Source organism: Myodes glareolus, chromosome 9 (genome assembly GCF_982192425.1).
Source record: "Myodes glareolus chromosome 9, mMyoGla1.1, whole genome shotgun sequence".
NCBI lineage: Eukaryota > Metazoa > Chordata > Mammalia > Rodentia > Cricetidae > Myodes > Myodes glareolus.
The window spans coordinates 46,362,768-46,382,593 of NC_142034.1; the positions used below are offsets into that span (position 1 = coordinate 46,362,768).

Sequence of the window (19,826 nt, forward strand, 5' to 3'; positions counted from 1 at the left end):
CACCTTGAGAGAGACACTGGATGTGGGTGGGAAGATGGCAGGGACACAGGCGCTCAGAACTGCAGAAGCCATGAGGATAAGGGTGGGCAGGCCCAGGATGGGTCAGATCCTGCAGGAAACCCTGAGCTCTGGCCCTGGTTCTTCACTTTGAAGAACCTCCCCCACCGGCTGCTCCCATTTGTGGCTAAATACACACTTCTTAGAGTTTACAGATCAAACACGCCGCCTTATTCTCATTTAGCAAAGTATTTTATTCAAAAGCTTCTCAGCACCATCAAGTTATCAGAAGAAGGAGCATCACTTCCTCTCCCCACCCACACCCCAAGGCAGAGACACAAGTTAAACCTGTCAATGGGGCACCCCAGTGACCACAACTGACCCCACAAGGTTTTCTCTAAACCTGTTTAACCTGACCCAAGCGAAGCTGTGTCCCACAGGAAGGAATCATGTCAGACTGATCAACCTTCCCTTCTCGGGCTATCAGAATCACATGAAGCAACCCTGCAAAAGCTGAATTAGTGACCACCATGTAGGACGGACAGTGACCTGTGAGGCAGCATGCAGCGCTGAGAGTTCAAATCCTAGCTAACCCTCCCCCAACCTCCTCTAGAAACAAGGAGCACGGGGTCTGTTTGTTCTCCACACATCTCAGGGGCTCATCGTATTCTCTTACTACAAACACAATGACTATGACAGTTAGGACAATTACATCTGATTAAAATGCTAAGAGATCCTGAGCCGTCAGAGATGAGGAGAGCAAACAGTACTCTCCCTTTTTCTTTTTTTCCTTGTGAATATTTTGTTTCAGCATAAAGCATCTTTCCCAAAGAGATTCCTGGAGGAGACTGGGAACCCAAGAGTCTGCCTGTGTCCTGTGGGAACAGCCACCCATGTAACTTTGGTTTCAGTCCCTGGATCTGTCCTTGGCAGCTATATCCGATCCCATGGGAGGAGGAAAGAGCTGGAAGCAGTGCCACTCACTCAGCCAAAGCCCCCATGGGGTCCCATGCCGGCAGGACAATGGGCTCCTGCTCTAAGACAGCCAGCACCTCTTCTGGGACGTGTTTCCTGTCCACCACCACCTCGTAGACGTACTCGGAGAACCACTCATCGGTCATGCACAGGTAACCTGGAAGGAGAGAAGGGCACCTATGAGTTCAGAGGGTGGGCAAAGAGCAGGGAACCTCCTGCAGAAAGGTCTTTCACCAAAGTGCTTTCCAGCTTTAACCTGCAATCACATTTGAATCCCAGTCTTATTAGCAATTTGGTGAAGCAGACAGGATAGACATGGCTGTACTTTTACCAATTACAAAACGGGAACTCGGAGGAACTGATGTCCAGTACTAGGGAAGTTTGGTTCAGAGAGGACCATGACTATGGTCCATTCTCACCTCACCCACACTCCCAGTATCCCAACTAAGCTGCTCCAGGATGTAGATGGGCCATGTCACCATGTCCAGCAGCCACTTACTCATGCAGTTGACAGTGAGTGATCACACAGCCCTTGCTTTTCTCAAAGGGAATGTGTAACGCCAAAACACCGAGACGGCAAGTGTCCCACATTCCCCAGCATGGTCCTTCCATGGGGAGCTGTACCCACAAGAGCAGCCTGCCTCTTCCCATCAGAGAGATTAGTCTGAATCTCAGCCTCTACAAGGTCACACAAGTTCCTCTTCAGGACCATACCTCCAGCAAGCTCATGTGGGCAAATAATCTGCCTAAGCCACCAGCAGTATGAAAAACAAAATGGAAATGAGAGACTACTAAAGTGTGTGTTAAAACATGTTAAAAGCATGATTATGAGCTAGGGAAGGGATGCACAAGCATACGCAAAACACATACCTAACAGGAGCACAGCAGGCGCATCAAAGGATTTGCAAGAAAGAGCATCCACTAGCTACAACTATATAGACACTTAGCCACCTTTCTCTCTGTTTCTGCAAACTTGGGTTTGTGGTATTAACTCCTGCACAAGACCAAGAGTAAGGGAGAAGACATAGATGTTTCTCCCAAGAGGGTTTTCTAAAGTTAGGTATGGTAGCACACTCTTATAATAGCAGCATTTCGGGGGGTGGGGGGGGGAGGCAAGAAGATCAAGATTTCAAAGCCATCTTCTGCTACATAGGGAGCTCAAAGTCAGCATGGGCTACATGAGACCCTGACTCAAAAACAAAGCAAAGCAAATAATACACAGAAAGAGACATAGAAACAAGTGTGCGCGCGTGCACGCACACACACACACACACACACACACACACACACACACACACACACTCTCCCAAACCCCAAGAGGGTTCTGTAGTTAGGCGATTTCCAAACTTCTTTGGCCTCAAGATCTGTCTACACTTTTAAAATAATTAAAGATGGCTGGAGGGATGGCTCAGTGGTCTAGAGCACTTACTGCTCTTGCTGAGGACCTAGGTTTGATTCCCAGCACCAATACGGTGACCAGCACACGTGCTCCAGTTCCAGGGCATCCAGGGCATTCTTCTGATCCCCAAGGGCACGAGATACATATGCAGTACACACATGCCTGCAGGAGAAACTCTCACACACACAAAATGAAATAAATAAACCTAAAAAGTTAGTTTATGTGGGTTATATTACTATTTATTATACTAAAAATTAAGTGATCTGCCCTGACACTGATTACCGCCACCTGTATCAGTGCACCCAAATCCCCTCCACTATATCCGAGCAGGATGCACTCCTGAGAAACTCACATTCGCCTTGTCAAAGACATGCACTGGCCAATGCCTGCAACCCTAGCATCTAAAAGGCTGAAGCAGGATTACTCCAAGTTTGAGGTCAGCCTAGGCTACAAAGTGAGACATCTCCAAAGCTCCCCAGCATCATTGTCCCCTACCCCAGTGCAGGCTGCGCATGTCCTAGAGCGGCCGCGGCAGTGAAGCAGGTTAAGGGCAGAGCAGACTCCGTAAGAAAGCTCTGTCCCCTAACAATACTATCGCACACAATCAAATGAGTCTCCCAAGACTGCCCCGAGAAAATGGACAGAAAGTACATCTGCACGATCTTGTTCCAAAAGCAGATCAGATTAAGTCCTCACAAATTAAATCTCCTATCAATTGTAGCCCACCCTTTCCATGTCCCTGCCAAGAGGACCGCCTTGATTAGCTTCTCTCTGCAGGATATGAGTTCTTCGAGGCCCACGACACCCTCACAGTGTGAAAGCTGCCAAGTAATTGCACACAGGGAAGATAACAGACCTGGCAGCTCCAATTGTTGACACCGCATGTCTCAGAGTTTTACCAAGATTAGGATCAGTGGGGCTGAAACCAGGAGGGCTGACACAGTCTGGAGCCCCAGGGTACTGGGGTGCACTGGGCAGCAGATTGTGGGTGCAGGGCTCTGAACTTCAGTTCCCAGTCCAAATGAGAACAGCAAATTAGGATCCCAAAGTTAACATTTAGGAAGACAGACAATGCAATGTATAATGAAGTCAACTTCAGAGATAAAATTTCACTTAAGCATTAGTATCTTATTTATATTCTTTGAGCAAATAAAATAAAATAAGCAATTCCTAAAGTTTTGTATGGGGAACGGGCAGGCAGGGTCTGGAATAAAGGTGCAGAGCCAGGTGCTGAGACTCACACGTGAAGAGCGCTGGTCAGCAGCTTTACAGACTGGAGTGCTTACCCGAGTTTCTGACCACCTGCCAGGGGTCGGAGATTTAAACCTTGTAGACTATATTAAAACAACAAAACATTATCATTTATTTTTTAACTGACTAATACATATTTTTAATTATTATTTTATTTCTAGTTATATGTATGTAGTAGGGTGTGTAGACGCAGTGTAGAACTATGGAGCCAGAAGAGGAACATGGATGTCCTGGAGCTGGGGTTACATACAGGTGACTGTGGGCTCTCTGTCTGATCTGAATTGGGTGCTGAGAATTGAACCTGGGTCCTCGGGAAAGGAGCATGTGCTCTTAACTGCTGAGCCAGCTTCAGTCCCAATACTGCCACTTATGAATTAGAAATATTTCCTAGTTTTTCTCATCTTGTTCTAAGACATACTGTACCTCACTGACAATTTGTAGTTAATTATTATTTTGCTATTAAAAAGGTGTGTGTGGGGGAAGGCCGGAGAGATGGCTCAGTGGTTAAGAGCATTGGCAGCTCTTCCAGAGGTCTTGAGTTCAATTCCCAACACCTACATGGTAGCTTACAGCCATCTGTAATGAAATCTGGTGCCCTCCTTCTGGTCTACAGGTGTACATGTAGATAGAGCATCATATACATAAGATAAAACTTAAAAAAAATTATTAAAAACAAACAAGTGTAGGAAAAACAAAATCATTAAGCTAGGAGTGGTAGTGCACACCTGTATGTAATCCCAGCACAAGCAGCCAGACAGGAAGACCACACAGTTGAGGCTGGCCTGAACAATGTAATAAGATTTTGTACATATAAATAAACCGTGAGACATTGCCTGCTCAGCTCTGGTGAGTGTGTTCAGCTGCACTGACCTAAGGAAGGCAACTTGTGACTCGACACCCTAACTCAAGGGTGTAGCTAGGCTTCCAGAAAGGAAACTGAAGCCTGCCTGTCTTGTGGTCCAAACTGTCTAAGACAGAGTGAGAGACACCTTACAGACACTAGCCAGCCACTGCAACGATACTGCAAAGAACACACAGCAACTGAAAAGGTACTTAAGAAAGCACACATAAGGGCTGGAGAGATGGCTCAGTAGTTAAGAGCACTGGCTGCTCTTCCAAAGGTCCTGAGTTCAATTCCCAGCAACCACATAGTGGCTCACAACCATCTGTAATGAGATCTGGTGCCCTCTTCTGGCCTACAGGTATACATGCAGACAGAATACTGAGAATACTGTATACCTAAATCTGTATAAATACATAAATACTGTATTAATAATACATAAATGTATACACAATAAATCTTTAAAAAAAGAAAAAGAAACCACACATAAGCAGTATGTCATCTACACAACATGCACTGTACACACACAGTCCAACACATAACAGTAACTAAACAGCATGTCATGCCATGAGGTAATCCATGTTCTCTCGCAGATATTTGAAAAGTTCTATTATTTTTTGTCTCCTTTAAAAAGTTACCCAAATAATTCAAGTTTATTATAAGAAAATATTTTTAGAAACACAGTAAGAAGAGAAGAGAAGAAGGAAGAGGTAATTTTAAAACTACCTACACCTACTAGAGGAACCCGTTAACTTTACACCGCAGCTTCAGTAAGTCTCTACCTTCAGACTGCATCCTGGGGGACAAACCGCAAAGCACCACGTGCTGCTCTTCCAGTTCCTCTCCTTCCACAATGCTCGAGCTCACTCTCACTACTAAGTGTCAAGTCCGGATGAATCATCCACCCCCTACCACTGAAGTCTGGGCTGTTTATTCACGCTCAGGACTAATACTGTAATACTAACAACATTCTGGAACTGAATCTGTATCTGCATTCTCAATCTCCATGTGTCTCTTTTATTAATGCTTATAGAGAAAATTGCCAACTTTTTTTAATGGTTTGTTCAAGCCATTTTTAAGTTTTCTTGTACCTCAGGCCTCTCAAGATGGCTTTTGATGGGCAAAGGCACTGGCTGCTCAGCTCAATAACCCAAGTGTGACGCCTGGAACACACATGGTAGGAGAGAAGCAGATCCTTCACGTAGCCCTCTTCCTTCCATATTCTGGCTGTGGCATGTATGCACACACACAAATAAATGTATGGAGAAAAGGAAAGAGAAGCAGTAGAGGCTGGAGAGATGGCTTAACAGTTAAGAGCCCTTGCTGCTCCTTCAGGAGACCTGAGTTCAGTTCTCAGAACCCATGTTGGGGGGCTTACAACCATCTGTAACAAGCTCCAGGGGACCCAATACCACCTCCTAGCCTCCAAAGGCACCTGTACTATGTGCACATACACATAAGGACACACACATATTAAAAAAAAAACTCTAACAAAAGAAAAGGCAATAAATTATCTGAGCTCTGTCTTACCCCTCATAAAGGGTCAATGTTTCATAAAGAAAAAGGCAGAGGGAGGTGACCAAATAACCACTTGTACTTATGACTGTCACTTGGACAGTGACTTAAGAAGCTGCTTCTCCTCCAGACTAGACACAGCTGTCTGGCTGGGCTGAGGACACATTCACGGTCATGAACCTTTGCTGATAACAGCTGAGATATCCAGAGCCGGATATTATGGGTGGCCACTCTCAGACACAAAGGCTAGAGAAGGTAAGGTGGCCCTGCTAAAGGCACAGGAAAAATGAGGCATGGTGAAACAGCAAACACAGCAAAGGAGGGCTGCTTGGGTATCTTTAAGTGTTTAAATTATATTTATTTGGATGTGCAAACAAGCCATGGTATAGGAGTCAGAGGGCAACTTGTGGGAGATGGCTTTCACATTCTACCATATGGATCTCAGGAACCAATCTCACGGTGTAAGGTTTAGAAGCAAGGTCCTTAACCCAATTTCACTGGCCCCATTCATACTCTCCCCCAACTCCCTTTTTCTTTCTTTCTTTTTTTTTTGTATTTTGTTTTTTGAGATAAAGTTTCTCTGTATAGCCTTAGCTGTCCTAGCTATACTGAACTCACCCTGTAGACCAGGCTGTCCGCAAACTCACAGAGATCCACCTGTCTCTGCCTCCTAAGTGCTGGGATTAAAAGCGTGCGCCACCACTGCCCAGTTTTCATTTGTACTTTTAAAATCCATAACAAAATTCAAGAACCAAAAGTGCAGTCACCCCGAGGAGGTGTCCTTCCCTAAGTGGTCCAGAGACGGCAGCTTACTGCAGGGCTCAAGTCTCCTACCCCCAGAACCCAGGCACGCCTAAGACTACATGTGAGTGGGTCAGGCCAAGTTTTTCCTGCCCAAAGGCCTGATTTCACAGGGAACTTTTCTCTGATCCCCCAAACCGTCACTCCTTGTTCTAGGGTAAGACCCCTGGATGGCAGGCCACATTACTGCTTGGCCACATACCTCTTGTCCAAAGCATTCTCCAAATGCCAAGGACTGCTATCTGAGCTACTACCAACTCCCTAGCCAGCCTCTCCTCAGCCTTGGCAAGAAGCCCTACCCTTTATCAAGTTGTCTTCCTGGAGAACTCCTAAGGAGAGCCCACAGTTTACTCTCCTTGCTCACCATTCTGTTCCTCTGCACTTATTGTGTTTGTCACACTCACACACACACAGAGTGAGCGAGACTAGCCTCAACCATCCCAGCTTTAATACTCCCCCCCCCCCCCCACCAACACACACACTGTACTAGACTAGAAGATACAATAGTGAAAAGCTGGTTTGGCACAAAGGACACAGTGTTGGCATCCCGGTCTCCTAAAGTTCCCAAAACCAGCCGTGTATCTAAGCCCAAAGCTCCTTCCTTTGTCCTGACTACTCCTTCATTACATTACTATGGCCCTCCCCAATCTCCCAAACCCTGACACCTGGCTGCTGAGGTAAGCTTTCCACCCTCACCTTCTCAAGAACCTCAGCCCTGTCTTCCCATATCCCCCCACTGAGGGGCCAGGCCCAGCCCTTCCTCTCTCCGGAGAGTCACCAGCCTCTTGGAGCAATCACCTTTGCTTTTCTCGGTCTATTTGTCCTGTATCTTACAGTCTGAGGAGCACACCATGAATGCCACTTCTGTCACATCACAGCCCTCTTCAGATCCTGTTCCCGTGTCCCAGGAGATTAAGTATAAATTCCTCTGAGGGTCAGGGACATTCACTTCATCACAGTCTGTGCACGGGTCTCTGCATCCTGTTGATAAATGGGAGCTGATGCCACTGCTAATGGCTTTTCCTCAGCACCAGGTTTATCCATCTTCACTGCCTTTTCTCACGAAACCAAGCTTACAGTGTAACTGTGACGCAGCAGCAGTCATGTTGAGAGCTGTATTCTCAAAGCTCTGAAGTCATGGCAAGTTAAACAGTCCTTTCCAAACGAGAGAGTGAGTGAGCGATGTTCCCGCTCCCGTCAATCTAGACTAGCGACAGCAGCCAAGGCTGCGGTGTGCTTCCTTTGCACTTCACATAACAGTTACATACCAGCCTTATAGATGAGAAAGTCACACTCAGACAGGCTCAATACCACACAACACCATGCACAGCCAATGGACGGTAGGACACTTGGAGGTGTCCATACAGCCTAGCTCCAGATTCTGTGCTTACCCATCCTTAAAATGGCATAAACACGCCTTAGGGCAAAGTAGAGTCTTTTACAGAAAAAAGCAGAAATATCCACATAACATTTTGTTAACTAGGAGAGGAGTTCTCTCAGAATCGGAGCCCGTTTACAGGTTTGAAGCCTTGGACCTGGAGTGTGTCCCTGTGCCCACATGGCAGCTGTCCCAAGTTCTGCATGTCAATAAGGACGTACCGCTGACCCCACAGCCTGTGCTCCCTCTGCTCCACTCACACGCACCAGTTTTCAGTTAACAAAGATAAGCAGTGAAAAGTCCTCAAAGAACTACACTCCCAGATGTTCCTTGCAAGAGCTGAATCGACCAATCGTGGGGAAAGTAAAGTAACGAGCTCTCGAGATCAAGGACCTCTGCCGTAAGCTATAAAAATCACTCTTATTACAGCCAGTTCAGCTCACATCATTTATACTATTTGAGTTTCTAGCTTTCCCCAAGTGAATCCTAAACACACCAGCAAATATCGGTTGTTCTCTGTAAGTCGTATATGACTAAGGAATCTATGAGATTTGAATCCCAACTCTGCCCCAATCCCGTGCAACATGTACACATCAAAATCTCTCAATAAGCTACAACTGCTTCACACACAGCACTGGTGCAACCACACAATCACATCCTGTCGTGCTGCGGTGCTGTGATAGGAACACACATGCACATTAGCAAACCCATCTTGGGCACCTCTGACAGCTAACTCTGGAGTCTGAGCAACTGCCATATACAGTCTGAGCAAAGCTTTATGGGAAAGGCAGCAGCTGTGCTGCTGGGAGGGCAGCGCAAAGGCCAGCGAGGCCCTCAGGGATCTGTGCCCAGGAACCGATAAGCAGGCTTTCACCACAGCACACCAGCTTCCACGATAGGAAATCACAGGAACACAGCAGGTTTTGTGCTAAACTCTGAATATACTGCTTTCAAAATTATGTGCTATCTGGCTAGTGAGAGACACTTATTGGTCATGATGTTGGATATAATAAAGCATGTAACATAAATTGGCAAGGAAGTTTCTTTTTGATTAATATCCAACACGCTGACATTTCTCTAACCAGAAACACAGAGTTCTTTTTTTGGAGGAAGTCTAGACATTTCACTAAAATTAAATCAGAAACAGGCAAATTTATTTATAAGATAAAAAAATGTGGGTTAAAGTCATTTTAAAAGCTTATGTACCTGAAAGATGCAAAATAATCTGAATGTGTGAAACTCATCTTGGCTCAAAACAAAAAATAAGAGATTTTTTTGTTTTGTTTTTCAAGACAGGGTTCTTTGTGTAGTCTTGGCTGTTCTAGAACTAGCTCTATAGACCAGGCTGGCCTTGAACTTGTAGAGATCCACCTACCTCTGTCTCCTGGGTGCTGGGATTAAAAGTGTATAACACCACTGCCTGGCTAAGAGACAATTTTTAAAAGACAAAGATTTTCATCCAATGAAGAGAATTTGCAGTACTGGAAATATCCCCTCTCAAAAGTTACATTATTCTCTTACCTTCTCATGTAATCTTAGCACTCAGAGCGCAAAGACAGGAGGATCGTTGAGAGTTCAAAGCCAGCCTGGGTAACAGTGTAGGATGTTGGCTCAAGACAGACAGACAGACAGACGGATGGACAGATAGACACACACATACACATATGTGTTAGAAAGCAGACTGAAGAAGCACTAAGAACTCTTATATGAGATCCTGTCTCAAAACAACGAAGAACAGAGTCTTATATCCCTTCAGTCACTGTTTCTGGTCACCAAAGATCAATGTCTTCCTTTTCTGTTGCGGTGATAAGAGACCATGATCAACACAGCTTATGGAAAGTTGTTTGGGGCTTATAGTTTCAAGCTATGGCTTGCGACCACCATTTGGTAGGGAGCACGGCAGCAGGCAGGCAAGGTGCTAGGGCTGTAGCTGGGACAACCACAAGGCTGAGAGCTAACTGTGGACTTCTGAAAACTCAAAACCCATTCCCAGGGACATATCTTCCCCAATGAGGCCATGTCTAATTCTTCCCAAACAGTTCCACCAATAGGAGACCAAGTATTCAAATATAACTGAACCATGCACTGTCTTGTGACTGAGCCAGATGCTTCCACAACATGAGTTCAGAGAAAGCATTGCTTGGCACTCAGGAAGCTGCTCTGCAGTCAGGGCGGGTCTGACCTGGCTCTGTCACACACACATCACTGTGGCTGCAGTCATTCTGGCCTAAAGACTATACTCTCTCACATAAATTTCTGACTAAGGATGAGTGGAGTCAAGGGCTATTTCCTCTATTACTTTTCTTTTTTTTGGGGGGGGGGGCGCTGATACTAGGTCTCCTACAGCACAGGATGACCTTGAACTCCTAATCTTCCTGCCTCCACCTCCCAAGTACTGGGTCACAGTGTAGGTCACTATCCTCAGCACTATTTCCTTGAACTTACACTTCTGAACATCTTCTATTTTACCAGATCACCTTTTTAAAATAAGAAATAAGGTAGTAAATCCCACAGCCTCTTTTCTCATATCACTATGAGACCCATTTCTGATATGATTCATAAATGAGGATCAAACGAGGCAGGATTTCATGCAGGGCAGGAAACAGTTGTGTGGGATGCCTGCTCTACACGCATTCCATTTCTAGCACAGCAGACTGCGAGTACTCACACCCACACGTATGAAGCGGCTAGCCCAGCCAAACAGCCAACTTACCCTGAGTAGAAAATGCCAGAAACATGATCAATGGAGAAGACTGAGGTCAAGTCAGGGGAGGGAGCGAAGACAGCCTGCCTAAGTATCTTTGCCTGTTTACTTCCAGCTTATAGGATCAAAGCTACTTTTCAGAAACTTACTGAAATCCTAAGTAGTAAGAAATCCTACTTTTCAGGGTCTTAATGGACAGAAATCCCAAAGAGAACAATAACAAACTGTTAACAATGTCTACAGGGGCCCACTTCACACAAATTACAAGGTCTGCCTTCATGGGCCAGCCATGGACTACAGACGAAGGACCTTGTCAGCAGAGTAACACATTAGGTGCTCTCCAAAGGACAGGCCAAGTGTGCCAATAAAATTAGATCATAGTTTCCTTTCTTCCTGTTAAGTTAGAAAGGACATTACCAAGAAATACTTAAGAGTTATTTATTTTGGCTTTGAATGAACAATTCCTTGCCCATCCCCAATTCAATCTCTTATCTTTGTGGCTCTACAATCTCAGGCATTTTAGCTATTTGAGAATAACCACCAAAACGGTATTGAGCTTTCTCAAGACAGATTCCAGAGAGTGTGAGCATCAAGACCCTGGTTCTCTCAACATGACAGAGGTGGTGAGACTGAGAAGGTAACCTGTACTCACAGGGAAAGAGTCCAACCCAAGGGGAAGCCAGCCAAGTGGCTAGAATCCTCTCTGGAGCAAGTATTTGATTTGGTTTTTTAGTAGTAACACAGAACATTCTCCTAGCTTGATAAGTGTCCAGCCTTCCTTCTATCTGAAACCCAGTGATGTCACAGAATGAAACTGCCAAAAAAGCAAGCTGTATGTAACCTTAGTTGTTTTCTTGGACAAAGATGAGACAGCAGGGGCTGGAGAGAAGGCTCAGTGGTTAAGAGCACTGCCTGCTCTTCCAAAGGTCCTGAGTTCAATTCCCAGCAACCACATGCTGGCTCGCAACCATCTGTAATGAAATCTGGTGTCCTTTTCTGGCCTGCAGCCATACAAATACTGTATACATAATAAATAAATAAATATTAAAAAAAAAGATGAGACAGGAACCAGAGAGGTTCACCTGAAGCAAGAGAAAAGTAACTTGAACTCAGTATTTAGATTTGCTACAAGTTACCCCATCTTTAAAACGTAAGCATCCCTTTCTTTTTTAAAAAAATTAAAACTAGAGAAGAATGAACACAGTAAGTTTTCTGCATCTGGGGAAACTGCAGCGGGTCAACAATGGAGGACAACGGATGAGTCTCACTCTGGGAAACCACCTTTGTGCATTTCCCCGCCAGGTAACATAAGTGCTCATTTGTTGCCAGACATTTGTACATTGTGTGAACATGTATTGCTGTGATTGGTATAATAAAAAGCTGAAAGATCAATAGCTAGACAGAGGTATAGGCGTGATTTCTGGGGAGAAAAATTAAGATGAGGAGGAATCTAGGCATGTGGGAGGCATGGGGAGGAAACAGGAAGTGCAAGATAGAAGAGAGGTAATGTCACTTGATAGAACATACATAAATATAAATGGGCTGATTTAAGTTATAAGAGCTAGTGGGATAAGCCTAAGCTAATGGCCAAGCTTTTGTAATTAATGAGATGTCTCCATGCTGTTATTTGGGAGCTGGCTGGCAGTACAGAGAAAGATGTGCTGCATTTATTTCTTAGCCATCACTGACTCACGGATTTAACAGACGTTGTCACTCTTTTTGCTAGCTTTGTTAAGGCTTAAAGTCTCTACCCCCAGATACCAACTGCATTTGTACTAAAATGAAATTTATTTAGTAAGAAAGCATACTTTTTAAAGTACTGCATTGTAATTCTGTTTTTGTTTTTGTTTTTGTTTTTCAAGACAGGGCTTCCCTGTAGTTTTAGAGCCTGTCCTGGAACTAGCTCTTGTAGACCAGACTGGCCTGGAACTCACAGAGATCCACCTGCCTCTACTTCCCCAGAGCTGGGATTAAAGGCGTGTGCAACCATCACCCCGCTGCATTGTAATTCTTAACAGTGGAATTAGCAAAAGGAACACTTCTGGAGGGAACTCCTAGGATTCTCTTAAGTATGAAGCCTAAAGTGACCACTTAAAACACTTTCTATACTTCAATCCCAGACCCTGGTAGAAATCAGAATAAGTTACAGTGGCAAGGCTAAACAAAATAATGTAGGTATATACCGGCTGTAGGAAAATTTTAAATAAAGATAACTAAAAGAAAAATTAAGATCTCTAATGACTACTGATTAGTAGTTGGGAATGTTCTTGGAAACCTTGAGATTTTTTGTCTTGTTTTGTTTTTTGGATACATAAAAGCTTTTTAGGGGCTGGAGAGATGGCTCAGTGGTTAAGAGCACTGCCTGCTCTTCCAGAGGGCCCACGATCAATTCCTAGTATCCACATGGCAGCTCACAACTGTCTGTAATTCCAGTTCTGGGGACCTGATATACATGGCCAAACACCAATGCACATAAAATAAAAGTAAATAAATTAAAAAAAAAACCCAACACTTTTTAAAGGCTGTTTATGCTTGAAATTTTAGAACCTCAAGCAGAAATGTGGTCTGGGGATCCAGCTCAGTGGTAGAGTGCCTGTTTACCAGGCACAGGCCTACCTGGTCATACCTCAGCATGGACAGAGTGGGGAAGATGAAGAGGGAGAAAGAGGGAGAAGTTAGGTATAGTAGCACAGCCCTGTTACCTCAGCTGAAGGATTGAGAATTTAGTCAGCTTGGGCAATTTAGTGAAGCCCTCTTTCAAAACGAAGTCTCAAAGTGGGCTGGGGAATATAGTTCAGTAGTAGAGTGCTTACCTATGCATAAGGTACTACCTAGAACAGTCCCCAGCATCATTAAAAAAAAAAAAAAGCTGTAGCTACAGTCACATGTGATAGGACCACATACATGTGTGTGTGGGCTGGTGTTTTTGTGGTCACCTCTTTCTCAGCATCTGTCTTCCTTACTTTTGGAAAAAACATGAACTACACAGCCTACCAGTGTGTAGTTACAAGACCAGTTACAAGAATGAAAAGAGTGAGTGTGGAAGCCAGAGATACAAGACAGACACTTAGGACCAAACTTAAGCACACATCTCACCCCAAACGGATCAAACAGCTGGAAGGAGGGACGGTTTGATCTCAGCCTTTCTTGTTGGGGCCCCATCTCTAACATGATGGTGCAGGGACAAGAATGTATGAAATGTCGCATACCAAGGACACTGAGAAGGACTCACCACTTTCATTCAACCAAGATGCTCTGTTACAGTCCTAACAACACATGTTGGTCTCAGTGAACTTGGGAGTTTAAGTACACATAAGAAACCGGTTTTTCCTGTAGAAGAGCTGAGCCAGAGGGATCAGTATTGACAGATCCCCTACACTGGAACATTTTTCTACCCAGAGAGGCAGAGTATAGCAGGTCCCAGGTTCACTGAGTTACAAGTTGAACCTTACCTTTGTGGCCGTGGTCTTCACCCCATGAATTCTCTACTCTCCATTTCACAAATACACCATCCTGATCATCCTGCCGAAAGTGAACAACAGTATGGTCTGAAATGAGAGTCAGTTAGCTGGTTGTCACGTTGTTTAACTCATCACAAGCTACTTAGAGAACTGTGGTGAGCAGGGCCATGTTACCAAGACACTCCAAGATTAGGGGAATTGTAATCTCTTGGAGTAAAAATACAGTAAAAAAGGAAATACTACCTTCTTTTTTATTTAAGAGATCTATGTTTTATTTATGTGTGTTTGTGTGCACACATGCGCATACATATATGTGTGTGCTGTTGAAGGCCAGTGGGTATGAGACCCTCTGGAGCTGGAGTTACAGGCAGTTAGTTTCTGAGTCCCCTGCCCTTGGGTGCTGGAACACAAAATCTTGTCCTCTAAAGAGCAATAAGCTCTCTTAACCACTGAGCTATCCCCCTCCCCCATATTTCCTCCTTTATGTTCTATTCTATACAAAAAGAAAAGGCACCTAGGGCTGGCTGGAGGGCTCAGTGGGTGAAGTACTTGATACACAAGTCTGACTACCTTAGTTGGGTCTCTGGGACCAAGCAAAGGTGGATGGAGAGAGCCAACTCCTCAATGCACAAAGCTGTCCCCAGGGCCTCTTGCTTTCACTCAGAGTCTTTAAAAAGGTATCCCACTGCTTTAATTTTAGGAAATTCTAAGGCCTGGCCAAAGTTTTTATAAAGCAAAACAAAAAATATCAAGATACCCAGTTTTTTATTTGGGGAAACTAAGTAATGACATCCTCCAAATATGTTCTTTTACTGATTCAGTTACATAAATACTGAATTTAATATAAGAGATTGAATGGCAAAGCAAAAATAAAAAGAACAATTTCATAAACAAAGCCCAGGCAGTTCAACTGTTCTCCCTCTTTTGTCTCCATTAATAAAGGAAGTTCCATTTTCATCTTCTTAAAGAGGCAGTGATACTCACCATGATAACCCTCATTCACAGTATTTATTAGAGACACAGAGAGAGACAAAAGGCAAGCTCCATTTGGGAAAAAGGTTTTCCTGTGTCTACTGAGGACACTGCTGCTGTCAGAACAGCTCCCATCTCTGACCCTTGTGTCATGTTCCAGTGACTTCATGTGCCAGCTCCCACTTGCATATCACTGCCTGATGAGTGTCATCCACTGGGATTCAGTTTCTTCTGGCTTTGCCCACCCAAACATTTGCTATCTGCTCTTAGGAAACGTTTCTTAGATCTCAGATTTAGCCAACAAACAAACTCACACACATCCAATACCTGCACTAACAATACCAAACTAGCCATACTGGGTCTGACTTGTTAAGTGTTGGCTTTTGCTCTCTACCCTGCCCACTGCAATCCCTCTTCTCTTCCTCTGAAACATCATCGTTACCATCACATCTGTTCACCTGTCAGTCTAAATCTAACGATGTTTGCTGTGGATTCCTGTGCAACCTAGATCAAGCGGTCCTCTAGATCATATACAAATTGTGAATGACACATGGTCCTGCTTCATAGAGATTCCAAGAAATTAACAACACAGCAGGACATTTTAGGAATTATCACTAGTGTGCATTTAACTCAGTATGACTATTAAAATATAGTTCAAACTAGTTTTAGTAGCCAAAAACTTGTGGTGGTAGGAAAGAAAACGTTTTTCTTTCTTTTCTTTGAGATAAAAGTCTCACACTATAGCCAGGCTGGCCTCGAACTCATGGCAAACCTCCTGCCTCTATCTCTTGAATGTTAGAATTATAGGAATGAACTATAATGCTTGGCAAATGTTTTCCTTCTTAAAAACAAAACAAAAAACACATGTAAGAATGTGCTGCTGCATGAATGGCTTTCCCAATCTACAAAGGCAACAGTGACTGTACTCCATATATCTGTCTGTATCTTTGTATCTTGGTATGGGAACCTCTCTACCTACTGAGCTGAGAAGATACAATGATGAAGAAAACAGCTGCCTGGCTGTAAGACCTCACCTTCTAGCAGTTTAGGAAAAGTACCTAAGGATCAGAAATGAGCACTGGCTGCCTACTTAGCTCAGGGTGCTTTATATACCACAATGGGCTTGAACTCACATAAAACATCTAAGAGTCTTATTGCTTAAAAGCCAAACCCTATAACTTACATAAATGTAATTAAACCTGTAAGATTAGGTTTTGGTTTTGGATTCTTCCGTTTTGAGCAGAGTCTTGAGATACAGACCAAACTGGGATCTAGCACTCAGCCTTCCTGTCTCAGGCTCCCCAGGGCTGGACGGTAGGAGCTGCACCTTTACAGCCAGCTAAGATCTGGATCTGAGTATGAGAGCACAGGGTTCTGGAGCACTGTGAGGTCAAAAGAATATCCTCTAATGAAGCAGCTGCAAGGGATGGGAGGAAAGCACACAGTGAAAACTCCATCCCACTCTCACTTCTGCCTAGAGAGCACACAAAATGATTCAGACAAATGCCTCAGAAACATCAGGACTTCTAATAGGATAGTTAAGAAAATCTGGCATAACAATACGCCAGATATTTCTAAATGCTTTAGTGATCATAAATCTGGCAGGAAGCATAGCAAAATCAACTACAGAACACTTCCTAAAGCAACTTAGGTAAGGTAGTGAGTGAGCCCGAGTGCCTTTCTGGTGATGGTGCTGGACAGAGAACACACTTGCTTGTGAGGGTAAAGAGCCAACAAAGCTCAAGCCTGCTCTCTTCTGTGCTTCCTGACCCCTCCACAGCTTAGAATGAAGCTTATCTGTGAAAGGGTCCGAGAACAGCAGTACTGCCACTGACCGAGTGCCCAAAGTGTTCACATCCCAATAACTATAGCTATGTGTAAATCCAGTGATGGGCACGGAGGCCACAGTTATCGTGGACCACAGCAGCTTGTGAATCGGAATGACCATGGCAAAGAAGGTGAGCAAGGCCATCAAGATACTTACTCTAAGAGCCCATTTCAGTTTCTGACATCTTTTCCTAGGTTCCTTTCCTAACCTTCCAAACCTCGGGAAAGAAGTTACTGCTTTGCTTCTTGCTGACCCAAACTTTCATTCTCCCAGTATATTACTGTTTTAATTACCACTGAGCAAGTAGCCAAACACTGAGTGACACAGGAACATCTTAGCTAGCAGCTAACACTCAACAGAAATCAAATACAGAATGCCCATGGCTCTGCTGGACTGACAGTCTGCAGAAGCTGGATCCACCTGTGCATCAACGAACCCATTAGTGGCATGCTGGGGGCCTACCTTCTCTGAGACAGCAGTGAAGGTCATGGCGTGGGTCATGAGTGACTCACCGAAAGCCAACCTCTCGGCTTTATTCATGTTCTTCAAGGAGACACCAAACACTAACTCATGGTCGTAGCTGTAAAAAGAATAATAGAGTAAAGTAAGGAGAGCGTGGCCAGTTTGACTACGGGAGGACACAGCCTGGCAGCTCCAAAGGAGTGGCTGCGAGAGCACCGGCACACACAGCCAGTACCAACGGGCGCCCACTCCTTTCATGCCACTACAGTGCAGGGCAAGCTCGATTTGTACTGTTATTTTGGAAAGAAAACTTAATTTCTTTTTTCTTTGTTTTTGTTTGTTTGGTTGATTTTGTTTGAGACAGGGTCTCTCTACATAGCTCTGACTGTCCTGGAACTCACTCTGTAGACCAAGCTGCCCTCTAATTCAGAGATTCACCTACCTCTGCCTCCCCAGTGCTGGGATTAAAGCTATGCACCACCATATTAGGGACAAAAAAATGAAAAAACAAAAAACCCTCTATCTTAAGAAATTAAAAAGCTTTTGAAATAACTTCTTTATTATGAAAATGGTCTCTTTCAAGTTGGTAGGCCCTCCCAGTTACTGACTCAAACCACTGGTTGTGGAATTAGTTAATTTATAGGCAGAGTCTTATATAGCTCAGGCTGGCCTTGGACTCACTATATAGCAGAGCTTCACTTGAACTCTTGATCCTTCCTGCCTCCACTCTCCAAGTGCTGGGGTTACAGCCCTGTGCAACTACACTGCTCTAAATGTGAAATTTAAATATATAAATGCTAAAACAATGGAGACTAATTTCAAATATAAAACCAAAAAGTTGCCGGGCAGTGGTGGCGCATGCCTTTAATCCCAGCACTCAGGAGGCAGAGGCAGGTGGATCTTTGTGAGTTCGAGGCCAGCCTGGTCTACAAGAACTAGTTCCAGGACAGGCTCCAAAGCTACAGAGAAACCCTGTCTCGAAAAACAAAAACAAATCAAACAAACAAACAAACAAAAAAAACCAAAAAAGATTAACCATTAGAAGTTTCTTTCCTTTTGTTAAACATCAGGATATTACTCCTACTAGTAATAATTACTTATGGATAAATCTAAAAAGATGTATTTCACTTTATTATTTTTGTAAAGATTGCATGTGTGTGTCTGCAGACGCCGATGGAGGTCAGAAGAGAACATCAGATCCTCTGGAGCTGGAGCCACAGATGGTTGTGAGCTATCTGACATTACCTGGGAACTGAACTCAGGTCCTCTGCAAGAGTGGCAAGTGCTCTTAAAACCATGCTCAGCCATCTCTCCATATCCCTAAAATGATATATTTTAAAACCTAGGAATCTTGCCTGATTAGGCTTGGAAATGAACCTTCAATGTCAGCAAAGCTGAAGGAGAATGATTTAAGGTAAATATATAAATTAGCCCAATTATCCTAAAGGAAAATATATAAGGCATCAAAGTAAGAGAAGCATTGAAAGAAAGATCAATGGAAGAGCTCCAGAAAGCCTCCTATTACACCACAATGTGCCGAGCAGCTTTCCTGCCGGCCCACTGCATGTTCAGTGTCTTTCCCACATAAGCCAGCATCTTAAGAACTCCGGTGAGTTCTGCTAGTGTGATCTTGGTTTCCTGGGTTACAGCAGTTACACTTGTGCGGCCTCTGCCAGGAGCCACAACTTCACAGATGCAGAGAAAGACCCACCCTCAGGCCAACCTTAATGTCTTGATGAACCTCAGCAGAGGATTTCAAAGCAACAACCCACAGAGAACTTTCTATTTTGAATTCCGTGCACTCACACATTCATGTCACTGAGGCCCAGCTTGCCATTGAAGTGTTTTCCAACATCACAGCCAAACCACACAGCCTAGAAATAGAAGAAAGTCAACATAAACCAAAGCAGTGAAAAGGAAAGCAGCAGCTATGTTAACACCCATGTGGGAGACACAGAAACGTAAGGCAGTACTAACCTCTCCATCTTTGATGGAGGCAGCAACCATCTTTTTCAAGAAGTCAATGGGCTGGTTGTTATACAGCGTTTTTCTCCCTCCAACCATATTGCTCAAGTAGTCTACTGTGTACAATTTATTGTACTTGTGCTGGGGTCGTGGGTCATTCACAAAACAAATCTTTTGAGATCAAGAACATGTGTATTAGAACACAAGACCAAAGATGTCAAGCAAGACACAATCCTCACTGCTAGGTTGCTATGGTTACAACAAGCTCATCACCTCT

At 44.1% G+C, this 19,826-nt stretch overlaps 1 protein-coding gene across 2 annotated transcripts in view; it reads right to left on the reverse strand.

Annotated features, from left to right (window-relative positions):
- Nucleotides 1-227: 227 nt before the first annotated feature.
- The window catches only part of Blmh (bleomycin hydrolase), a 39,808-nt gene continuing 20,209 nt past the window's right edge, over nucleotides 228-19,826 (reverse strand). For both annotated transcript variants that reach the window (XM_087910289.1, XM_087910290.1), the window contains 5 exons: nucleotides 19,562-19,720; nucleotides 19,391-19,458; nucleotides 17,585-17,702; nucleotides 14,314-14,383; nucleotides 228-1,129 (listed from right to left, as the gene is read on the reverse strand). In XM_087910289.1, coding sequence (XP_087766415.1) covers nucleotides 978-1,129; nucleotides 14,314-14,383; nucleotides 17,585-17,702; nucleotides 19,391-19,458; nucleotides 19,562-19,720 — 567 coding nt within the window. In that variant the 3' untranslated portion in view covers nucleotides 228-977. The remainder of the gene's footprint in view (nucleotides 1,130-14,313; nucleotides 14,384-17,584; nucleotides 17,703-19,390; nucleotides 19,459-19,561; nucleotides 19,721-19,826) is intronic.